The following is a 22201-nucleotide window of genomic DNA, read 5'->3' as shown; positions in this document are numbered from 1 at the left end:
GTAGCAAGCCATCGGACCTAGTTGAGTCATGCAAGTCAGGTGGCATCAAGTTACCTAGAGGTTGCTGCTAGGTCTAGAGTTGCCAACCTCCAGATGAGGCTTGGAGATCTCCTGAAATTACAATTGAACATCAGATTATAGAGGTCTGTCCCCCTGCAGAAAATAGCTGCTTTGAAGGGTGGACTTTATGACATTATATTTGGCTGAAGATTCTACCATCCCCAGACCTTGCCATCATCAGATTCTACCACACAAGCTCCAAGAATTTCCCAATCTGGAGCTGACTACCCTGTTGGAATGAGCGACTTCTGTACACAATGTTGGAATGAGCGACTTCTGCATGCCTGGACACTGGGGGATGCTGTGTGTCTCACTCTAACTATGTTGTTGCCTCTCTTGCTTGCCCTCCTTGTCTGGGCCAGGAGACTGCCTACGTCCTTTCTTCTCCATGCTGCAGTCACCTTTCTCCTGTCCTTTGTCCTAAGTGCATGGACAGTGGCTCTTTGCTTCTGTGGACCATTTCTACAGAAGCAACTCTTTCTTGCACACACGTTATGGCGCATTAGAGTGCCCACTTGTCCTAGAGAAAGTAATTTCTCAGATTAGGGTTTCTTTCTATCTACCTCTTACCTAAAACAAAGCTGTGAAGTGAAGCTACTTGAATAAATGTAAGTTTTTCCTTTTACATTTATTTCTTGGGAAGTTTCTATAAATTGCACTCACACACATTACTGGGCTGGTCCATAATTAACTAAATTCAACACAGCCAAGCTTGCCCCAATTAGTTCTCCCTCAAAGACCAAAACAACCCTGGAAAAGGTTTTGCCTCCTCCCCTTGCTTTTCACTGAAGAAAACCAAGCCTGGAATGCTTTGGATGGCTAGTAATGGTCTCTGAGGACTTCTGTTTCTTAAAGCTACAGAAGCTCCTTTAATCACTGTGGGGCTTTTTTCAGATTTTTCTGCAAGCCTGGGATGTTTTCCAGGTTAGTAGAAAGATCTGCCTTGCCTATTTACTGCTCCTCATGTTTGTCCAGTATATAGACAAGTGGGGACTCACAAGAAACTTACAGGGGGTGTACACCTTTCTCCTCTTTGCTTCTTTCCCACTTCCCCCTTGTTAACCAATCTTCCCCCTCTTTCTTCTCCTCCCCTTATCTGTCAACCTATCTCCATTTCTTTTGCCCTCACCCCTTCTCTGTCAAACTAATCTTCCTCTTCTCCTTTAACCTACCTCCCCACTTTCCTGCTGGTCCTTCCATTGATCACAAACTGTGCTGTTATCACTGCTGGGCACAGCATGTCTCTTGGACAATGCCAGCTGAGGTAGATATGTTCTCTGCACTTGTGCAGAGACTGCTCTTTTATTTTGGGGGGATTCAAATTCCCCAATTTAAAAAAAGTTAGTTTTTTTTTGCAGATCTATGGATTCCCAAGTTTGCAGAAATACTTGTTAAGTACAAGTGTTCTCCAATCCTTTAATTTGGATATACATAGATGTGGGTACACTTGGGAAATAGTCTGTAGGTGATCATCATTATGCTTATAAGGGAACTTATCCAAGTTATTTCCATGGATATTTTCACCATGATGAGCTTTGGTATAGAACATTGTATTTTTCCTGAAGGGAAGACAAAGGTTGTTTCTGCACAGCACAATTACACCAGAGTACACCCAGGATCACATATACCGAAGCTATTTAATCCCGGGTTCTCCCTCCACACGCCTCCCCGTTTCTTTCTAGGAGCCGAGGCAGGACTAGGAGGCAATACTCCAGTGTGCTCTGCACAGCCCAGGTCTTTTATATTTATCCCAGTGACAAAAGACAGAGGGAAAAGCACACACACACACCCTGCTTTTCCCTGCACAATCCAAGCCTCACTGGCTCCAAAGGCAAGAGGGAATGGCTTTCCTCCTGTTATGGAAAATATTGATAAGTTGTGAGGTTTTCAGAAAGATATATGGAACTATATGCTATATGCTTATGAAATATTCAGAAATATATGCAGAGCTATATGCTTCAAATATAAGAGCAAACTTTGCCCCACTTGCTATAGAAGTTGTTTACTAAAACGGATGTTTAACGCCTACAAGAATAATGGAAGTGGCACTATCATGTGGGGGTCACTTACGTGGACTCTGGAAATAACAGTTGTTCTGGCTGGAAATAACCACTGCTTAATAACCTGTTGCTTAAACTATGGAAACTAGCAGAAAAACAAGTTTTGGGGATTTTTGGGGTGGGTATAATGAGATCATTGTATTGTATTTTGATGGGAAGATTGTGAGCCTTGGGTCAGGCCCGAGAGCCGTGTGGTGTTTTGGGATTGGCTCAAGAGACAGAGAGGGACGCTTTAAATTGAGCTGCACTGCGATGCAGACTTCAGGGAGCCACACTTCGGTGCGGTTGCCCTCCACCTCTGCAGACGTGTTCTTGAATAAACTACTTACTGCTGACTGCTGCGTTTGTGAGTATTAATTGGGAATGTAATTGGGACTATCTAAAAATACTCCATAATACTCCCACCCTGCTTTTCCATGCACGATCCACACATCACCGGCTCCAAAGGCAAGAGGAATGGCTCCCGCCCGCTTTTCTCTACATGATCCACGCATCACTGGCTTCAAAGGCAACAGGGAATGGCTTTCCTCCAACCCCACTTTCCCCTGTATGATCCACACATCACCAGCTCCAAAAGCAAAAGGAATGTCTTCCTCCCCACACTTTCCCCTGCACAATCCAGGCATTGCCGGCTCCAAAGGCAAGAGGGAACAGGAGAAATATACCAGGTCTGACCCATGGTGTTTGCACAGCAGCAGAGTCACCCCGGGATCTTTTAAAAGAACTGCCAAACTGGCAATTTTTTAAAGTCATGGGGCAAAAGAAAAATAGCAGGGAAACACTGGGGCAGACCCTGTGCAGCTTCAGGAACCATGCGGAATTCCGTGCTCACCCAGGGATATTTTGACAGTGCAAAAATGACCAAAGTGGCCAAAAAAAAGAAAGGAGATAAGAGAAGAGAAGAGTGGTCAGAGGGGAAAGCTGTAGGATAGACAGGCCTGTGAGAACTGCAAGGACCCTAGTAGGGCTTGTGAAATTTGAAGCAGCAGATTTGGACTCTTACTGATAAACTGAAGATCTGAGTTAAGACTGTGACAAGAGACATTTGGGAAGAAGATCCTGGAAAATGGGAAGGCATTCTTGCATGTTAATTGACAAGCCTAAAAGGCCTAGTAAAGACTTAACAAGTTATCACTTCACACCCCTTCTCAATTGAAGCCTTCATGTTAACCTATTAAAGTTCTCATTGCTATTAACTATGTGTCCCTTCAGTTGCCATAATGCACCAGAGTTGATAACTGAAGCGACAGTCCTAAAGTACCATCTACACTTTCCTAAAAGCTTGTTTATTCAGGCAAGCTACTCATTTGTATTGATATTACATTTACACTGAAGTATTCTTCTTAGCAGTAAGAAACTAAGCACTGCATCTTGGATTGCTTAGGACTAATAGATTGGATTCAGACATCTTTTTCACTCTATCTATTGAAATTCCTCTCCTTACTCCTGGATGTGATCATAGCATGGATAACTGTGACCATACTTGCTTTGTAAGAAAGATCACAACTGGCACAAGAACTGTAGCTCATAAAGGTTCTATGTTCCACAGATTATACCTGAACCTCTGTCTGCAGATATGGATCTAATAGCACCCTGAGTAGCAAACCAGTCCCTTTAGAGAAATACAATATAATATGAGCATGTTGGAACCAGATGAATTTCTGGCTTGGTTCTATGACACAAAAAGCTCTGTCTTTGATGTTTCCAAAGAGCAGGACTTCTCAAGCTCATTTAATGGATGTGTATGATCATATGGTCAAGCATTCCTTTAAATAACCTTTAATATAACTAAACCCTGCAGACATATCAGGAACTTTACAGTAATGTAACACTTTGATGTGTCAGTGAAAATCTAAGAGCATTTAGTATGCAATAAAAAGACAAAGTGGAAATGCAGAAGACACCTGGAGGCCCACAGAGGAGCTACAAGATAATTATGGTTAGAATTAAAGCCCCCAAATCCAGCAGAGTAAATATAATGTAATTACACCCCAGTTTTCTTTCAACAAACCTTCGTGGGTATATGGACCAAGAACTCCTGGCTCATGAGGTGAAGAACCATCAATAAGTCTGGGAGTAGATGCTTCTTCTTCAGGTTCATCTGGCAGTAGTGAAGGCACATAAATTTCCCCAGATATGGATGGTAACATTGTTTCAATCCCTACCTAAAAGGAACGAAATGCACACATAGGGAATGTTGTAGCATGAGATGTCTGCATTAAGAACGGTTTGCCATTAATTTACATTAATAGCTTGATTGCAGTTGGGACAATGCTGTATCTCTACGAGATAGGAATGTAAATGAAATTCTTAGGTTCATCAGTTTAATTTTTTTTAAGTCTTGAATAGCTTCTTTAAGCTGTAAGATGAATCCTCACTGTCCTTGTTTCTTTTGTAACTTTGGCCATTCCCTTACTGGAGTATTCTGGTTGGTGTAATTATGGCCAGTGATATTTGTCTGCATAGTAACCCAGGTCTTGTGGTTTCCTATCCAAGTATTAACCATGGCCAACCCTGCAAACTTGAACAAGTTCAGGCTAGTTTTGGCTATTCAGGCTGTTAACCTGTGTATTACATAACTTTTATTTATATAATCATAGCATTGTAATACTTATTATTTTTTTAAAAAATATGGCCTACCCAGCTTTGATTGGAGAACTCACATTCAACAATGCAAAATTCTTCATTAAAGAGAAATAATACTCTTCTACTTGCTACCCTAACTTTCTTTCTTCATGTAATGATCATATCCTTGAATCAAATTTGTACCATTGGCTGGGTTGGACTCTGAATCGCACTGTTCCATGAACTCTCTTCAGTTCTTGTTTGGATGCTTCTTCCAAACAACTGTGTCATCTTCTGACAACAAACACTATAATTCCTTATTGTAGATTGTGTAGGTTATATAGATTGTGTTATGTAATTATATTTATGCAATCTCATTATCTGACTGGCATTTTTATCTTCTAAAGAGCTCAGAAAAAAGTCGATTAACCTCTTCAACTCTGATGATCCAAATGCCTACCCAGAAAGGCAGATTAAGGCAGAGCAAGAGATACCAGCCAACAGTGTGGCCATATGGAGATTTCATTCTAGGTCCCTGTGGTCATCCTAACATTCCAAACCCAATATCATATTGGCTCTCTCTAATTTATTATCATTGTTATAACACCTGGCTAACATAATTACCCTAAGATTCAGAGAAGGAGGATTTAGGCTTGAATTTATGGAATTGCAGCTGTATGCACCACATGGCAAATGTTTTTTTGACTGTCAGTGCCATCTTAAGCATAGTTGACTTCAATGGGTTTAGAGGGGTGTAACTCTGCTTAGGATTGCACTGTGTAGAACCTTCTGAAAGCGTTTTGTGATGTGACCCTGTTCAAGTTTTTAAAAATCCCACTGAGCCTACCTCTGGTTTTCAAGACACAAAAATTAGCTCTTTGGAACTGGTTTACACATATCCAACAAAGATAATTGCAATAAAAAGATTGGGGGGGGGGGGACGACAATCCTGTTTCACCACTAGATGGCACATATGCTCCAAAACACAATGCTACAATTCACTGTCCATTTAAAGCAGACACATGTCTCAGTTATTTCATTTAGCAAGCACAGATTTTGCATACACAGGAAGTTTTATTGGTGAAGCTTTCTATCTCACCATTGCTAAACTAACCAACCTGGAGAAATCTGGCGATCAATAGTATACAAAGGAGAGATAGGCTGTTTCTGCATGGCTGAAAAACATTGCCTATGGATTATAAAAACACTGTCCCTGGGGCACTGATCGCACAGCTGGCACACATCACAGCAGCCCCCCCAACTGGCACGAAAACACCACTTTTGAAGCTTGCTCCCTGAGCGAATTTTTTCAAAAGCAGTGTCTTCCCTCTGGCATGGTGCGAAGTGCACTGGTGTAAGGGTACCACTTTTGGCCCCTCCGGTGTTCTTGTTCACTTATCTCTCCTCCCTGCACAGCTCTGGATGTCTGGAGGGACATGCCCACGCTGCCCTCCAACCCCCGAAGGTTGGAGGACAGCGTGGGCGTGTCCCTCCAGCCGTCCAGAGCTGTGCAGGGAGGAGAGGTAAATGAATGAGATGATCCACATGGAGCTGGCTCTGCAGATCACAGCAGCCTCAGGGCTGCCTGCACAAGACCATGCGAATGGTCTCGTGTGTCCACTGGCATTAATTATGCTGGTCGACAGCCGTTTCTGCTGCCATGCATAAATGGACAAAAAATTGAGTTAATTCAGAATCTGGTATGACATATAGATACAACATTAATAAGAGAAAAGCTACTTTTAATAAATACTTATTATCAAACTGAAGGTTATAACAAATAGCAGCCATCGATTCACCGGCGGTGGCAGCCATTGCAGCAGAGGTGAGCAACACAAGGCAAAGAGAAGGGGGCATTCAGTTCATAGGACACAGTTGCAGGGAGCTGCAACGATTGGCCTGAGCTGAAAAAGGAGGGAGCAGCAAAGGCGCATATAAGCGCCACGCCCCGAGCCTTGGCCTTCTTGGCTAGCTGAGGCTTAAGAGCAACGTGACCCACCCACCCTCCCTAGCTACAATTGTTAATAGTTGACTTGTTGTAAACGGTGTTTATTGTACAACTGTATTTTGTCGCAGCCCGGCGGGTTGGCAATGGAATCGCAACATCTGTGGGGAGAAGCTGAGCCTGGCGGCCGGTCTTCTCCATGGTTGATGCCCTTAAGGAAAGGCCTGGGGGTGGGGCGGGCCGGTAAGCAAGCTGGTAGGCTTAGCTGGTGCCCGCCACCCCAGCAGGTGGGGGTGGGGTGGGCCGGTAGGCAAGCCGGTAGGCTTAGCCGGTGCCCGCTACCCCCAGCAGGAAGGGTTGACACCAAGAGGTATCCACCCCAGTGGCTCCTGGCTTCCTGCCTAATTCCCCAATAGGGATTGGGGACGGCATGGTCGGGTCAGCAACGGTGCTGACCTGTTGATGTTGCGATCCGTTTGTCTGCCCAGCTTCTTAAGTGTTTATGTTTGTTAATTAATAAATTGGGCTGCGGCCCAATCTATTTCCAAGCTCTGGTTGGTGTGATTATTTGCCGGGGAAGGGTCTACACCATCTGCACGCAATGTGAATATTCAGAATCAACAACAATACTTGAGGATGTTGCTTGAAAAGCACTGAAGATGAAGAGCTAAATACTGAGCTTTTGGCCATAGGTAAGTCATCTTCTGTCATCTTGACTTACCACATTCGATAGTTCTGAAGCTCAAACAAAAGAAAAAAGTGAGATGCCAATGTAGTATCGGTCCACGGTCACACATGCCAAAAAGCCTACAACAGTCAATTGCTTGTGGCTATGAAAGTCTTTGGAAATAATAATATTTACTTATAATGATTTTTTATTGACAAGCTGCTTTTCTCTCTAATGGGACACAAAGCATCTTATCACCCTCCTTCCTCTACTCTATCCTCACAGCAATCTTGTGACCTAGGTAAATTAGACTGGGAGATTGTGATGGGTCCAGGATCACCCAATAAACTTCCATGACAGCAGGCCAGGGCCTAGTTCAACACTTCAACCACCTCACCATGTCAGCTCTCAACAATATTTAATTGGGATGGTTCTAACTTCAGGCCAAGCTACATGCTATGTCTGACACATGTTGGGTCGTAGGTGTGCAGTCAGACTCACAATCAGATGTACATTGAGGAATTCACCTTTAAAAATGCTCATTTGTTTGGTGCTGTGAGGGAGAAGAAACAGTTTCTAAATTCCCTCCCTCTTCCAGTTTCATCCATGGAAAGTGTAGTGAGGAACCTTTTCCTCCTTTTCTCTGTCTACATGTGCCATGTGGAGCAAACAGGACACAAGCTAAAACAGCAGGTGCCCCAGCTTTCCATCTGGTAGGACTGGACCCACCACTGAGAAAGTCCATACAGAAAGTCCTACAAGATGGCATGACAAAGAGAAGGCAGTCTAAAGAGCATACCAGGTAACTGAGGGTACATTTGAAGATGTAGTTTGATGAGTGTGAAAATAGATGGCTTAAGGCCATGACTTCCTTTAAATAGATAATCCACCTTGTGTTGAGTCTTCGTTTCCTGCTGCCTTCAACTTTTCCTAGTGTTATTGTCTTTTCCAGAGACTCAAGTCATCACATAATGTGACCAAAGTATGGTAGCCTCAGTTTAGTCATTTTAACTTCTAGGGACAGTTCAGGCTTAATTTGATCTGGAACCAATTTTGTGGGGGGGAGGTATCCATAATACTCTCTTCCAACTCTACATTCTATTTTCTTCCTGGCAACTTTATTTTTCAGCTTTCACACCCATACATAGTAATAGTAATATTATGGCATGAATTAACTTGATCTTGGTTGCCGGTGACATATCCTTACATTTACGATTTTTTTATTCGGTGCCTTTTTATTCTGTGCCTTTTTATGCTTTATTTTCAAATCTTTTAGCAGCTCCATGATGTTTTCTAACTTTTGGCATTTGTCTTTTTTCTGTTTGGATGCTACAGCAATTAATCTACCTCTCATATATGCTTTACTTGCATTCCAGACTGTTTTAAATTGGCACACCCACAGTTTTGTTGATTTTAAAGAATTCTTCTAAATCTTCTTGACACTGTTTCACCACTTTTTTCTTTAACATCATTTTATTGTCCATTCGCCATCTTCTTTGTCCATTTCTGCTTCTCAGTAAAAGTTCAAGTGGATTGTGATCTGCAACGGTCTGTGGTAAATACTTATTTTTTCAATGTTTGTAGTTAACGTCTTTGCAATCCAGCACGTAGCAATCCTTGAATATGTTTGATGTGGATGTGAAAAAAATGTATAGTCTCTCATTTTGGGATTGATGTTTCACCATACATCAGTCAGGTTCAATAATTTCATATATTGAAACATGTTCTTGGGTATTTTGCCTTCTTTAGCTTTTGTAGATATTTCATTGTTCGGATCAAATATGGCATTCATATCTCCAATTAGTATTATTTCATCCTCTTGAAAATCTAAAACCTGAAAGAGTTTTTTGAAGAATTTTTCTCTTGAATTATTTGGGACATATATGTTTAAGTTTTAACAAAATAAATCTTCCCTCTGGGTCTTTGAATTCTTCTGATTTTTAATATCTTCTGATTTTTAAATCTTCTGATTTTTAATATAGGCAACAACACCCCTTTCTTAGTATTTGTTGAAGCTATATATGCATTGCCTAATTTCTTATTATTTAGTAAGTGTTCATGTTGAGCTTTAATGTGTGTTTCTTGAATACAGATGATATCCGCATTTCGCTTCTATAAGTGGTTGGATATTTTGGGGTGTTTTTTTTTTGAGGGAGAATTAAAATTGTTGACATTAAGTGAAAACATCTTCATGATCACTTATTCAGAAGGAGAGCTGCCGCTTCACTAAATTTGTCTTCTTTTTGGTCTAATTGGTCCTCTATGGAGTCAAGTCTGTGATCTTCTAATGAGATGCATTACCAAATGTCTGGCTTGTAGTAGTACTGTTTTTATAATTGTTTTCCTAATAGGTAAGAGCACTTCCAGTGTAAATGGAAAATTCCACTAGCATTTGATTAATTTTTTTCCGTAGAACTTTTTTAAAGAAATTGAATTATTTCATTTACTTCAAAAGTGTGCTTGGTGAATACTGGAAGATATATCTCAGTCTTTTCCACAACAAGTGGTTGAGATCACTGCCTTTTAAGAATAGAAGCTCTAGTTTTCTTGTGTGAAATTTCACTGTTATGTCTCTTGATACTTTATTTCTTGCAGCAAATCTCGAGTTGATTCTATAAATTTGTCCAGTGTCAAGAAAATCACCACCAATGGGGATATATTCTTCTAAAATCTCCTCATAGATTATTACCTCTTCCTTGAACTTCTAAGACTTCAATTCTCTCCTAAGGTTCCACTAATCATTTATCTTGAATATCCAGTTGACAATCAAATTCTCATTGTGCTTGTTTTCTTTTCACTGTTTCTTGTGTGTTTTCTTGGATATTTCCTTTAAGGTGGCTAAACCTGAAGCTATCCCTTGTCTAATTTTCCGTAATTTCCTTCTCACCTCTTGTTTAATAGTAAGTTCTAATTGTTTAATCTCTTGTCCTAAGTTTTTAATTTCCTGTTTCATATTATTTTCTGATTGACTGATTTGAGCAGAAATTGTTTGAAATTGTTTTGTGTGCTGATGTGCAGTGGCTCACATACCAATAACCATAGACTCAGTTTTCTTTGCAATTAACTTTGGCCGCATCCCATTTATTAACCACCGTAGGAAGCTGGGTGAGCATAAGGGACACATCCTAGCTGCTGAGTTTAATCATCTCTGCAAAGTTTGTAGCCATTTTTTGAGCTACTACTTCTTCAAAAACTGTATTTGAAGGAACCTTTTTATGCTTGGCTTTAGCAGGGAACATAATGTGACATCAACTAAGTTTATATTTTTAAACAACACATGCTCCTTTTTTACTTGAACAATGATCTATAATCAATATTATAACATTAATCTTGAGATTTGAAACAATGCAATTAATATATTATATATACGATGCAAATATTCTATTGTGTACAATTATTTCAACTACTATTCAGATCCTCTGAAGATGTCAGCCACAGATGCAGGCAAAATGTCAGGAGAGAATGCTGCTAGAACACGGCCATACAGCCCGGAAACCACGCAGCACCCCACTATTTCAACTACATTTGTTGTATACAATATTATCTAGAATATTAAGTCAACAATAAACAATTCAATTTATTTTCTTAAAATATATATTAGAAAATAACAAAATATTAATAATAAAAGAATAATAACACTGGGATAGAGTAAACAAATTCCAGATCATTTTCACGGACTGAAGTTCCAGATCATTTTCAAGGATTTGGTTTAATGCCATGAGCAGCCTAGAACCTTTGTATCTTTTGGACTGCATCTCCCCATATCACCCATGGAGGACCCTCCAGTCCTTCAGTTGTAATTTTGGTCTGTGGCCCCAAGGATGTTTGATTGTCTTCCACCAGTGCCAGAGCCCTCTAAGTTCTGGCCCCAGTCTGGTGGAATTCTCTTCCAGTGGACATTAGGGGCCTGTGGGATATAAATCAATTCTGAATTGATATAAATCAATTCTGTAAGACCACAATATTCCACTGGGCTTACAACTGAAGATATCAGTCCAAATTGTATTAACTGGCCCCTGAACCCACTGTCCTGCCCTTCCTATCATAAAGTTCAAGAGAGTGGGGATTAATATAGGGGTAATATCTGGGTATCTACAGTTAATATCACCATCTTTATAATTTACATATTGGAATATTTAAATTATTATTTATTAATGTTGAATTTTAAGACTGTGTTTTAAAATGTGTGTTTGCTGCCCTGAGCACAACTCTAGCCGAGGAGGGCAGGATATTAAATTGAATGAAATAAATAAAATGAATAAATACGTTTCAACATGCGTGATAGGTTTCCTCCAGCTTTCAGTTCTGGCCAACTCCTCAGAGGTTCTCTTCTAACAATCATGAAGAAGTGATATTTAGCTTCACTTGTCTCAACTCAAAGCATGTGTATTGTGTTTATTTGTTTATTTGATTTGTTCACCGCCCTTCCTTGGAAGGCCCAGGGCAGTTTACAACAATCAAAAACAATACATTAAACATCAGAGAGGACATTCATAGGATCCCACATTCACTAGCACCTAGGTCTCATATTAATTTATTCAGTGTATATGTGATCCTATCAGAGGAGGAAAAACTGAACGGAAAAAACCTAAATGGAAAAACCTGATGAGGGACTATTTTGATGTCACAGTCTGGAAGCCTTCTGGAGGTAGCCCAGTGGTCTGGCAGTGGCACCGTCTTTAGCCATCCTGTGGAATTATATTGGGCTAAAATTGTGCTAAGCTGGGTAGGAAGCCACAGGCCCTGTTCACACCTGGGTAGGGGGATAATTGCAAACCTGTTAATTCCAATCCAGCACCAAAAAATTGAATTGTTGATGTCCTGGACTTCTGGTTGTAGTTGAGCATTACAGCTATTTAGTTTTGCTTTTATAACCATAAAGCTACTGAGAAAACAATTCATGAAATATCTGTTACTTCAGTTCCTGTCCCTCTAGGGTGGCAAGAGAAAGGATGGAGACTGCTATTATATGTGGATTACAGCAACATATTGTTCCCATCTGTCATTTTAAAAAAGTAAGACAGCTTATGAAAAATGGACTTGGGGACAAATCAAAAGAAGACCTGAAGAACTCAGGAAATCAAGGCAGATGTTTTCTGCATGGAGGAAGCCTAGAGGGAGGGATACGTTCCAGACATATTGGCCCAGCATTAGCACCAGGCCAAAGTGTTAGCATATGCATGTTGCACATGGCAACCTACTAACTGGAGTGGTAGGCATTCTAAACAAGCTATTTTTCCTCAGTGCAGTACTGGAAAATATTACCTTTTGACCAAAGATTTTTAGCAGGAACTCTTTCATTGTAGCATATTTATAAAACATCATACAGATGGACAGATATCCAAAAAAGGAAGGTAGTATTTATATCCTTTGTGGATTTTGTAAAAGGGTCTCTAGGGCTCATTCCGCACATGCAGAATAATGCACTTTCAAACTGCTTTCAGTGCTCTTTGAAGCTGTGCGGAATAGCAAAATCCACTTGCAAACAGTTGTGAAAGTGGTTTGAAAACGCATTATTTTGTGTGTGCGGAAGGGGCCTAGATGTATTTTAATTCTATATAGAATATTAAATAGCACATGTGTTTTATTGGTATTTTTTTCTTTAACCATGTTAAATAGTGACATTTATATTTAAGCTTTAGTGTCCTGAAGCAGTGTACCCATAAAATGTAGTTCCTCCTTGTTCCTTCTGCAACATCAGTCCTATAGCAATAGCACAATTCCCATGTTCCCGTTTAAAGAGGAATATGATTCTGCTGAAGAACAATGGCAAATAGAAGGGTTCATGGCTGTAGTCTGAAGAGTTCATCTTCCTCACATGTAGTGCACCACGTCCACAATATGGGAATCCTTATCATGTTTATGCTGTGGGCAAGAGCCTTACTGAGCAATCCAAAAGGCGGGGGTGGTTGTGGTGTCAAAGCTGCATTGGAAGCAATGTGACTCCTGTGCCAGTGCCATTGCAACAAGCATTGCACAAAGTGGCACAGATGCTGACACAGAGGCACTTAACTCAGCAGCGGGGTGTTGCATGACTTCATGGCACCCAAATCCAGAAATATGCCCATGTCATTGCTTTGGCACTGTTGGGCCCTGCACTGGCATGGAGGGGGCATTGCAGGGTTAGGGTTAGGGTTAGGGGCATGGAGGGGGCATTGCAGGGGCATTCCTAGGGATGGAATGAAATTTAGTTAGCTCCCTGTGGAGTTTCAGCCCAGGAACAATTCCCCACTAATATTTTACTCTTCTCCCCCAGTGCCCATGCTGCCAATTTCCTTTTTGGAGATGGCACCATCTCCAGCCTCCATAATACTCCTCTCTTTAGATCGGGCTGTTAGTTACTCCTTCTGAATACAGTGCAACTCAAAAACAAACCTACCAAAATTAAACTGTGCGGAAGCCTTTGCAAAGTGTTCCGATCAATGCTATCATCTCAATCTAAACTATTGCAAGAATGTTGTTTAGGTTTAGTCTTGCGGACATAAATCCAATAATAACTGGTTAAAATACAGTTAAATGTACCACTATGCATTAACATACTGAAGGCATGTGGCCTATTGGTAAAAAAAAATCTGCTTCTCGTTAGTATTTTTCTAAGCGTCCTCTATTCCTCCTTTTATACATTTGATCCATCAACAAGAGCCTAACAAGACAAAGATGTTTCTGGATTAGTCAATGAACAAAATGACTCATTATCTTCCACGTATTTGACTTTGGCAACACTTTAATTGTCAGATATTTGATACTGACAGAAAAAATGACATATCCGATTTAAAATTTTCCCCCCTTTTTCTTTGTGCATTTCCTTTGTTAGTCTAAAACAGAAGTTATTCAAATAATGTGTATATACAAAAGAAGCAAGAAACAACATGAAACAAAGGGTTTTTAATAGGGTGTCATGATCCATTAAATTGTCATGAATCTCACAAAGACAAATCATGAGTACATGTGAAATAAATATATTATGGACAATAAATGTATCTATGATGAAATTCTGTTCACAATGAAAAAGGTATAATGGATGTAATTTAAATTATAACATGGGTGCTTTGAAAAAAAATTGCTTAGCTAAAACTATTGGTATAAAACACTGGAAACAACTTTTAGTCATCATGTCAATCAGCAGTGCAATTGTTTTAGAGTTTCTTCCAAACAGAACGCTATTAAGAACTCCTTCTATGGCAACTCCTTATTCTGTTTCACAGTATGTGGGAGATTCCAGCATCTGCTTCACTGCTATATTTTATGTATTTGTGTGTTCTGGATACTATGATAAAAGTTGATAGCAATAAAAAGGTATTGCTACATGAAGACATGAATCTTTTACACATCTGTTTTTATAAGTGTACACTGTTATGGCTGGTGCAGAATTTTACTTCTATCCAAATGAAATCCAAACCATCTGAGTACGAATGTGTTATTCATGTAATCTAAGAACTATACATTCTGATCTCTGAAATATGTGCTCAGTCTGGTGGGAATTATACTTATGTTAAGTAGAATGTTTGGATTCAAAAGGATTGCACAGGCCTTACATGCACAGGCCTAGGAGGAAGAGGAGCTCTGCTTGCTTGTGCCAGTCAACCCTACTCCCTTGCTAGTGCAATGAGCATAATGCCTCAAAGAGCTTTTACACATTTGTGTGAGCGTGTGCATGTGTGCATGCATGTGCAAGATTCTGCCACCTCCCAAAGCATGTTCATTCTACTCTAACTATGCAGAAGGGAACATACCAAATTGGATTCCATCTAAGCCTCTATGAAACCAGTTGCACTCTTAGCAGCTCCGACTCCGATTCAACTCACAAACCTTAAACTTATAGGAGAGTGGAAACCCCCTATACTATCTTAGAAATAAAAGAAAATCAGCAAGGTAAAGACTGAAATAGTGGAACTATACAAGAGAAAAAGAAAACATCAAAAGTGAAGGTGCCTGAAACAACAGTGAACAAAAGGCAACACAAGGGGGAGAGTGAAGAGAAGAAACAACACCTACAAGAGAGAGAGGAGCCTTTAAAACACACCCAACAACATAAAAATAAGATGCACAATAACAAAGGAAATAACTTCTTCAAATTACTTGATAACATGGCTAATTGGCTTTTTAACTGTCTATCTGGATAAGTGAAAACCACACACCCCCTCAACTGAAAAAGAAAAGAAAAAGAAAAACAATTTATTCATCAAAAACATTTATTGAAAAGCAAAACAAGAGGACAGAAGCTTTTACAAAATCTTAATTATATAAAAGAAACAACAAAGACTTCTGAATATACCGTTGAAATGGTTTGTAATAAACGACAGATTGAGGGTCAATGAGAGGAGCAGACTTTGGAGCTGGCGGGAAATGTGAAACAAAAAAAATAAAATTGAAGAACTCAGTGAAGACTGGAGAAAAACATGGAGTGGTCAATCAGGGAATGGACAGCTGAAGCCTCGGAGATCACGCAGACAGGAGAGATGTGCAATGTTCGAATGGAAGGGCACTTCTGACATTTGAGGGCATGTATAACACTGGCAAATGAACAAGTGAATGAGTGGATATGAGGTCAGATCTTGGTTTGTTGCAGGCCCCGGTTGGAGACTTTCTTTGGGCAAGAAAAGGTTTGCATCCTGTTGACTGTGAGAAGAGTATCATTTTTCAGCATGGGTCGCTGGTTGTTAATGATGTGTTCAGCTAATTTGAGCTGAGAGCCATATTTTAATGTTCTAAGCTTGTTGTAACCCATCCAGATATATAAATCCAATAAATATAAATAAATAAATAAATGTTTCAGATAAGGTTATGTGCAGTCTTCACAACTTTATGGTTTTGTTCTCTCATGTAGTACTGTTGCATAAGACTTGTAATATGAATTTTACCTTTCCATAAAACTTGCTTTGATTTCAAACTTGTTTTGACTTGCTTTGACTTGCTTTGATTTCAAGTCAACTTTCCAGTCCTAAAATTATTACAAAATTGGGAAAAAATGTGTTTTGAGATTTTGTCATTTTTGCATGTCTGTTGATGTTTATCAGGCTAGGCAACTGAGGTCACAACAGATGTCACCAATAGGGAAATTTTCCCCACTACCGGAGATGTTCCCCATAGGTCTTCAGTCACTGAAGACAAAATAAGGTTATTAATTAATGATCTTAAACCCAATAAGGCACCTGGCCCCGACGTCATCCCTGCCAACATTTATAAATTGTTTGTTGACTGGAGCCACCACCACCCCCCATTAGCTGCCCTATTCACTTTGGTGAATAACTCGGATCAGGTCCCTTCCTCCTGGACAAATGCCACTATTATCCCACTGTTCAAAAAAAGGTGATCACAATTTGCCAGCTAACTATAGACCAATCAGCCTTTTGACAATCTCTGGCAAACTGTATGCCAAATCATTAAATCACCTTCTTTCTTGGATCTCAGCAGAAAAGATCATCGGCATTGAACAGATCGGTTTTATGAAAGGGAAGTCCACCTTAGATCACTGTCTGATTTTGAGTATGCTCATCTCAAAATATGTCCAGAAAGGTAAATCCAGCCTTTACACAGTCTTCATAGACCTAAAAGGTGCATTTGATTCTGTTGATAGGAACCTTCTGTGGTCTAAATTGAGAAAACTCGGAATTGACCCCAGGCTCCTCATGCTAATAATATCTCTGCATAAAAATCCTACTTGCCAAATTAGAATCAATCCCTCAGGCCACTTAACCCCCCAAATTATCATCCCCTGGGGAGTTAAGCAAGCAAGGTTGTGTCTTAGCCCCAATGTTGTTTAATCTCTTCTTGAATGACCTTGCCCCAATCCTTGCATAGCACAAATTCCCACTGTCCTTATTTGGATAATGTTTTGGTCCCAATTCTTTTATATGCCAATGGTTCAGTTCTGGTCTCCTCCTGGTGTCCCTTAATAATCTACTCCTCAAATGCAACAACTACTGTGTATCCAACCGTTTTCAATCAACCCAACAAAATCTAGGGTCCTGGTTTTCTTAAATGCTCGCACCCCCATTATTTCATCTATCCAGGGCTCAATTATTGAGCAAGTCAGATCCTTTAAATATCCAGGGGTTGTCTTCCAACATAAGCCTGGCTGGGCTAAACACAGAGATAAAGCTTTGAAGGGTAGTAAATGTGTGTCTGCTGCTGTTCTGAAGTTTTTTACCCTCAATGGCGGCAGAATCATCCTGGTGGCCTTGAAAGTATTCCACACCTCTTGTATGGGGTTCCTATATGGATCCATGCAGGGAAACCCAAGCTTGAACAGCTGCAGTCCAGCTTCTTATATAAAATCTCTGGAGTTCCACACTGTGTTCCCTATGTAGTCCTCTGCCTTGAGGCAAGACAGAACCTTTTGGAAACCAGGGCGTGGGCCACCACTTTCAAATTTTGGGTACACCTCTTTTTCCATTCCAACCCGCACAGTCTGGTCCAGTGTGTGATGCGTGAACTCCAGACTTGCGACTGGTGGCTACTAATCAAGGCTAAGATCTCCTCACTGGGCCTTTCCTAGGACTCCTTGCTCATGCTCACTGTCAACGAGATTTATCTTCATCTTAAAAACAAATTATTTGAGCAGGAATATCATTTTCTTCTCAGCAAGGCACAAAGTTCCTATTCAGCCTTGCACTTTGGGATTATTCCCCCAAAGCTCTGTGTTGCCTGTTATCTGAACCAACTCCTTAATTATAAACTCAGATGGGCATTTTCAAGAGCAAGATGCAATTCCTTTCCATGGTGACTACTTCAAGGCCGGTTCTCAAACATCCCTAAGCATGAGAGACACTGCTCTTTCTGCCCTTCTTATTTTGACTCCTGTGATCGTAACTTGCTCTTCTGTCCGAAGTACAACAGCTTTACACCTGACTTCTTTGCCTTAGCCTCAGTTCTCGGATCTCTTTTGCTCAACAATCCTGAGGCTGAAATAACTGAAAATGTAGCCAAATTTTTACTGCGTGTTTTGAACTAGGTATCCTTGGCTTCTGCTCACATTACCCTTACTGTTTTGTACTGGATTTACTTTTCTATTCTGTCCCTTTGTTGCATATGCCTAATAAAGGTCTCTGAATTCTAATCTTAAAAAACTGAGGGCACAATCCTATGCACATTTATCTGGGACTAGCCTCTACTGAACACATAGGGCGTTACTTTTCCACAAACCAATGTAGGATTGCTGCCTGATATTGATGTGTAAGATGACTCTTAACATCAACCCTTCTAAGGACTTAGGAGGGTGTAACGTTGCTTAGAATTGCACTGAATGTTGAAGCTATGATATCATAGCCACATAAAGTGAACCCAGAAGAGAAAGGCTTCCTTAGGCAATGCACTGCCTAATTCCTTAGGCAATTAAAGTCTTCCATAGACAGACTTCCATAGGCAATGCACTGCTTTCCTCTGAACTTCTACAGAAATTCCGAAGGAACAGTGTAATGATGTTCCTTTAAAAAGTGAGACAATTAGGAACTCATAAAAAGTGAGTATCTTTTTTTTAAAAAAGCTGCAACCGAATAACCGGGGGCAGCCATTGCTGCCGGGGTGAGCCAAGGAGCAAAAATAAGTTGCATGCATGGCTTGGGGCATGCTGCAGAAACGGGGTGCAATGATTGGCTCCCAGCCGGTAAAGGCGGGAGGAGCCAAGGGTATATAAGAACGCCTCACCCAGTCCGCGCCCTTCCCGGCGGCGAGACTCAGAAAGGCGTGGTGTGCAGAACTGAGTCGAGCGTAAGGCCTGGAAGGAACCTGGTCTCGGCCATTCTCCCGCTTGCTTGGTCTACTCCTCACCCTTCTCAGCTCCTCCTTCTTGGTCCGACTTTACTTGTGCTTACTTTCTTTCCGTTCCTTTCCTCTCCACCACTCCTCTTCTATTTTCACTCTCGGCCGCGGGCCAGGTCTCTGCTTCGCCGCTATGGGTCCGAAGCGGGCGAAGAGCAAGGAGTCCTCCCAGGAGGACCGGCCACCTTCAGGCAGGGCCCGGGCCCTCCTCAACAGGGTGCGTGCCCAGATGGGGCCCGGGGCTGTGGGGGAAGGCCCCGTGGTCAGGCGGATCGGCGCAGCCGCGCGGGCGGCTGCCGCCGCGGCCCTGGGCTTATCCCCCATAGGCAGGGGCAGGCTGGCGGGCTCGGCGGAGCAGCCCTCTTCATCCAGGGAAGTGATCCCCGGGGCACAGCAGGGCCCTGGCGGGGCTCCCGCCCCCTCCGGACCTGCCGGTGATGCAACTCCCGATCCCACCTTGGTCCGGAATTTGGCGGACACGCTGCTTCATCTCTCTCAAGCCCTCGGCGGATCGTCCGGGAGTCCCGGGACCCCCAGTGGATCGGGGGACCCAGAGCCACCCGCGCCGGCGGCCGCTGGCGCGGAGGGAGCGGGCCCGGCGGGCGGGCCGGCAGAAGAACTCCAGCTGTCTCCTCCCGTGAGCGTGTCCACGTCTGTGGACGCATCCATGGGCCCCTCCGAGCAGGAGGGCTGGAGGAAGAAGCGGTCGTCGCGACATTCCCGGTCCTCCAGGCGGTTGCCCAGTTCCTCTTCATCGGGTGAGTCAACTGAGGATGATGAAATGCAGGCTAGCGGGGAGTTCTGGTTCCAGGGGGAGAAGGTGCCCGCTCTCCCCCCCGGCTGGCAAAACACAGGCGCCTTCGGGGGTTGGAGGCGCCGTCTACCGGCGCGGTCCCCGATAACAATGGGAACCCTCCCGGGTCCCATCTCCCCAGGAAGCTCCGGGAGCAGGCTCTCAACGGGTATTACGTGGACGTATTCAGATGCCTGAGGCGGGAGGGGGAACATGGCTTGTCCAGGGGCGAGGCCGATAAAAAAAAAGGAAGGACCCTGCAGCAGCAGAGCGGACCTTTAACAACTGGCTGCAGGGCTTTACTGAATACCTGGCCCTGATAGCGGCCGCTTACCCTCTGCGAGCCTGGCACTTGACGGCCCATATGGCACATGTGCTGCGGGCTCGGTCCTTGGCCGGCGAACCCGCAGCCATAGCCTATGATGAGGCTATTCGCAAGAACGCTTCCCACAAGAGCCGCTTTCGCTGGGACCTCATCCACGACCAAACGTGGATGGTCGTGGTCCAGCCAGCCATGAAAGGAGCCTCGAGAGGCCTCCCAGAAGCTACCTGGGACGGGGGGTGGCGAAAGGGACTTGCTGGGAATTTAATAGAGGCGCTTGCCAGCGACCAAAATGCAAGTATGATCATGTTTGCTCCAATTGTTCTGGGAACCATAGCAGGATGGTCTGCACGAAACCAGTCGGCCGCCCTCCCTCGGGTCGGCCAGAGCCCGGAATTCCCCCTGGCGCCGGGCCCTCTCAGAAGGACGCCGGCGGCCAGGGCGGCGCTGCCGCCTCCCAGAAGCATTGAAACTCCAGCCTTGCTGCAGACCTTGGCGCCCACACCCGTCCAGCTGGGAGTGCTGTTAGACTGGCTGCAGCATTATCCTGACAAGCATGCAGCAGGCCTTTTGGAGGATGGCTTTGCAGCGGGTTTCAGAATCCCTTACCAGGGGTGCAGGAGGGCCTACCAGGCGAACAACTTGAAATCGGTTCTGGATCACCCCGACGTGGTGGCAGACAAGCTGGATAAGGAAGTGAAGGCCGGTCAGATTGCCGGTCCCTACAGCCAGCCTCCACTACCCAACCTGAGGGTCTCCCCATTGGAGTGATGCCAAAAAAGGCCCCGGGGGAGTTTTGCCTGATACAACACCTCTCCCATCCCCGGGGCGACTCAGTGAACGATTTCATAGACCCTGGGGTGTGTACAGTGCGGTATGCCACCCTAGACGAGGCCATCGGCCTTATCAGACTAGCTGTGCATTACTTGCAGGTGCATTACTTGCAAAATGCGACATCCAGTCCGCCTTCCGGCTCCTGCCCATTTCTCCCCTAGATTTTGAGCTGCTGGGCATCCATTTTCAAGGGCACTGGTATGTGGATAAGGCAATGCCCATGGGATGCTCCATAGCCTGTGCCGCATTCGAGGCCTTCAGCACTTTTCTTGAATGGGCCTTCAGGCAAAGGGTGCCCTCCGGGTTAGTGACACACTACTTGGACGATTTCCTGTTCATTGGACGGCAGGGCACCAGGGAGTGCGAGGTCGCTCTGGGGGCCTTCCAGGCACTGGCAGCCGAGATAGGGGTCCCTTTGGCTCCCAAAAAGACGGAGGGCCCTTCACCCGCCCTTAGCTACTTAGGCATACAGCTGGACACTGTCCACGGCACGTCCTCACTCCCTAGAGACAAGCTGACCACCCTAGCCAACCTAATCCAGTCGATCATGCCCCTGCGAAAATGCAGGGTGCGCCTGGTCCAGTCCTTACTGGGTCACCTTAATTTCACCTGCAGGGTGGTGGCACCAGGCAGGGCATTCTGCTCCCGGTTGGTGAGGTCATTGTCCGGCTGCAGGTCCCCCGACCATCACGTTAGGGTTACAAGGGGACTGAAAGAGGACCTGAAGGTTTGGCAATCCTTTCTACATGGCTTTAACGGCATCTCCTTGTGGCAGTTGTCTGTAGAACCTGGCATGGAGCTACAGGTGCACTCTGATGCCTCAGGGGCCTTTGGTTTTGGTGTTTACTTCCAGGGTCGTTGGGCACAGGGCCTCTGGCCCCCATCCTGGCACGCACTGGGAATCACCAGGGATCTCACCTTTCTTGAACTGTTTCCCATCCTGGTGGTGGTGCACATTTGGCACGAATGCTGGCTTAACAAGAGGGTGCTCTTTTGGTGCGACAACCAGGCTGTTGTGCGTGTGGTGAACAGGCAATCCAGCAAATCCGCACGGGTCATGCGCCTGGTGCGCGATCTTGTCCTTACCTGCTTGACTTATAACATTTCCTTCAAAGCTGCTTTTGTTCCAGGTTTGCAGAATGAGATCGCTGACGTATTATCTCGCCAGCAGGTGGATCGCTTCAGGCGCCTGGCC

The 22201-nt window shown here is 43.4% G+C and overlaps 1 protein-coding gene across 1 annotated transcript in view; it reads right to left on the bottom strand.

Annotated features, from left to right (window-relative positions):
- Nucleotides 1–22201, bottom strand: part of EPYC (epiphycan) — a 49066-nt gene that overhangs the window by 9180 nt on the left and 17685 nt on the right. Inside the window, exon 3 of the mRNA XM_048499189.1 lies at nt 4132–4285. Coding sequence (XP_048355146.1) covers nt 4132–4285 — 154 coding nt within the window. The remainder of the gene's footprint in view (nt 1–4131; nt 4286–22201) is intronic.

The sequence above is a fragment of the Sphaerodactylus townsendi genome, linkage group LG06 (genome assembly GCF_021028975.2).
Source record: "Sphaerodactylus townsendi isolate TG3544 linkage group LG06, MPM_Stown_v2.3, whole genome shotgun sequence".
Lineage (NCBI taxonomy): Eukaryota > Metazoa > Chordata > Lepidosauria > Squamata > Sphaerodactylidae > Sphaerodactylus > Sphaerodactylus townsendi.
This window is presented reverse-complemented; position numbering and strand designations above follow the sequence as displayed.